Source organism: Herpailurus yagouaroundi, unplaced genomic scaffold (genome assembly GCF_014898765.1).
Source record: "Herpailurus yagouaroundi ecotype Mexico unplaced genomic scaffold, PumYag 159, whole genome shotgun sequence".
NCBI classification, from domain to species: Eukaryota; Metazoa; Chordata; class Mammalia; order Carnivora; family Felidae; genus Herpailurus; species Herpailurus yagouaroundi.
Genome location: NW_024412400.1, coordinates 11,511,986 through 11,515,023, shown reverse-complemented (window position 1 = coordinate 11,515,023; position 3,038 = coordinate 11,511,986). Strand labels below are relative to the sequence as shown.

The 3,038-nt window shown below is 56.4% G+C and overlaps 1 protein-coding gene across 1 annotated transcript in view; it reads left to right on the top strand.

Annotated features, from left to right (window-relative positions):
* Positions 1–2,245: 2,245 nt before the first annotated feature.
* Positions 2,246–3,038, top strand: part of STT3B (STT3 oligosaccharyltransferase complex catalytic subunit B) — a 105,525-nt gene continuing 104,732 nt past the window's right edge. The window contains exon 1 of the mRNA XM_040479986.1: positions 2,246–2,957. Within this exon, the coding sequence (XP_040335920.1) occupies positions 2,644–2,957 (314 nt within the window). The 5' untranslated portion in view covers positions 2,246–2,643. The remainder of the gene's footprint in view (positions 2,958–3,038) is intronic.

The window sequence follows — 3,038 nt, the reverse complement described above, 5'->3', positions numbered from 1 at the left end:
GTTTGTTGTGTTGCATTTTGGTACTTAACGATGTGATGGTTTACTCAATGCCCATCTCCCTGGGGTCGTCGGGTGAGTTCTGTGAGGGTAGGAACCATGTTTCTCATGTTCCATACTGCATCCCAGTGCCTGCATTGTGCTTGGCATAAAGGTGGAGCTCCACAAATTCTTAAATGCATTCATGAGTGACTGAGTGAACAAAGACCAAGAATGATAGGGGTTTTTTTCCCCCCATTGCTTTTACCCTCACCACTAAGCTGCATTTGCTCATGATCCTTAATGGTATTTCAAAGTATTTTCAGATAAGCTATCTCATGTGATATTAACAATTGACTTTATGAGTAGAAGGGGTAACCCACCGCAGGTGACTTGGACAATGCTACATGGCCAGTAAGTAACCATGTGGCACTTAGAACGGAGTCCTGTCACTTTCCAGCCCAGGACTTTGGTAATTAAATGATCCAAAAGGAAGCAAGACAATATAGAATTTAATAGAGAGCATTTATACAAAAGACAGCAAAATAGAACTATCTAAAGAAATAAAATTTTATTTCAGGCTGATTGAACTTTGTTTCTGGAAAAGGGCACCAATACTCAAAATGCTGGCATTTTAACATACACAGTTTGGGCTCTGAGAAAGAGCATGCCATCCCTTCTCCTACAACAGGGCTAAGTTAATATTCTATCATAATTCTCATTAAAATTTAGAAGTTTAATAACTGTCAGCTACTAAATTGTTGGTGGGAAAGTCTATTTCTGGAAACCTTTTCATCCTTTCCTTAATGAGACTATTTATTTTTGTAAGGAAACCAGAGAAAAGCGAATCAGCACGTTACATGAGTAGCTGGATCCATTAGTTGCAAAGATCAACCTCAAACTAAGCACACTCTTTCATTTGTCTCCTATTTCGAAAAGATCCACTGTTTAAACACAATTTCTAAATATGTTTAAATTTGTTAAATGTGTTAAACTTTTAAATGGCTTAATAATGGAGTTCCTTTATGATATTACGAGAACACACGCTTTTGAGTTCACGTTATTTACCTAAATAAAATGGACAATTAATTTACACGAAGAGCGAATCAAGTATTTACGGAAGCAGAGCTCCATGCCCTTCACGGGGCGTGTATCAGAGTAATTCTAGTCCCGCCACTACTCCACCGATGTTTAAACGCATTTTGCCTTAAACTAGGTCTCCCTGGTGGCACTTCCTTTCGGCGGGGAGGAGCATGGAGAAGGGGAAGGTCTAAAAATACAACCTAGACGTGCAAAACTTCGTGGACAGGGATCTCCAGTCCGTTACTTAACTAAAGAGAATTCAGTAGCAGCGGACAGAAAAGTTTCACCCGTTTGGTGGTACGTATGCAGCCCGTTAACAACACAGTCCTGCATTTGCTCTTATTTCCAGTGAACAAACACGATTTTTGCAATTAGGAAAATACAAGTGAGAGAAGCGAGAGCAAGTCGCACTTCGCCTGCCCCCTAGGTCTCTTTCTGGCGCCGAAGAGTTTTCAGCGCCGGCAAAGTTGTCCTCGCTCCCAACCTTGGGAGCAGAACACCCGGCACAGCCTGAGGGGGCGCATCGAGGCTGCGGAGCCGTAGCCGCCCAAGCTCACAGGCCGCGCAAGCTGCGCGGGGCGCCCCGCGCGGCCGAGCCCCGCCAGCCAGATTCACGCGCGCCGGACTTGTGGAACGCGCCTGCGCGCTCCGTCACGTGGTGGGCGCTCGGCGCAAAGCGGGTTAAAAGTCACGACCGCCGCGAGCCCGTGAGTGCCCGGTCGCTCAGCGCGGCGCTGTCCGCCTCCCTTAAGCCGCTTCTGACGGAGGCCGCACCGCTGTTCTCGATCACCTCCCGACCCCTGGCCCGGCTCAGCTCCATGCAACGAGCGGAGCCGCCTAGCACCCTTCCTTGCCGACAACACCGACGCGCGAAACCGCGTCTTTCAACTGACAATGAAGCCGTAGCGCTGCTGCACGGCCGCTCCGGGCGAACGGGCGCGAGGCGGGAGGGGGAGGGAGGGGGGGTGGGGGAGAGCGGTTGGGCTAAGCCCCGCCCCAGCTCGCGCTCCTATTGGTGGGCACCGCAGTTCTGGGCCCACCCCCCAACGGACCTGTCGCATTGTGACAGGTGGAAGGGCTAGTTCCTGTTGGGCCGGGGGCGGAGTCAGAGGTAGCCTGAGCTCCGCCCGGACTCCAGGGGGCTCCTCCTCCTGCTCTTCATCGCGGGGCGGGCGGCGGGTGTGAGGGGGAATGTCATTGCTGCTCCGAGCTGTGGTGCCGCCTCCGTCTGCTGCTTCTTCTCTGGCGCCCTCGTCCCGTCGGCTTTCGCCGCTGCCGCAGCTGCAAGGGGGATACGGATGGCTAGTGGGGCGCAAGGGCCATCCGAGTTGAGAGCGCGGCGGCCGCAGCCGCTGCTGAGGCGGAGACTCCCTGCCGCCGCCTCCACCCCCTGTCCCCCGGCCTCGCGGCGCTGAGGGCGGGAGCGCGCGGCGCTCTTCCCTCCTCCTCCTTTTTCTTCCTCCTCCTCCTCCTCCTCGTCCTCCTTCTCCTCCTCCTCCAGGTCCCCGCCCAGCACCCCTCGCACCAGGCGGCGGCGGCGGCGGCGGCGGCGGCGAGGAGCGAGACCCGCCGCCGGGGCACAACATGGCGGAGCCCTCGGCCCCGGAGAGCAAGCACAAGTCGTCCCTCAACTCGTCCCCGTGGAGCGGCCTCATGGCCCTGGGGAACAGCCGGCACGGCCACCACGGGCCCGGGGCCCAGTGCGCGCACAAGGCGGCGGGCGGCGTGGCGCCGCCGAAGCCGGCCCCCGCGGGGCTGTCCGGGGGGCTGTCGCAGCCGGCCGGCTGGCAGTCGCTGCTCTCCTTCACCATCCTCTTCCTGGCCTGGCTTGCCGGCTTCAGCTCGCGCCTCTTCGCGGTCATTCGCTTCGAAAGCATCATTCACGAGTTCGACCCGTGGTGAGTGCCCCGCCGCCCCTCCCCCGCCCGCGGCCCGCGGGGACCCGGGACCGGCGCCTCTGCCCGCCGCGGCTCGTCCCG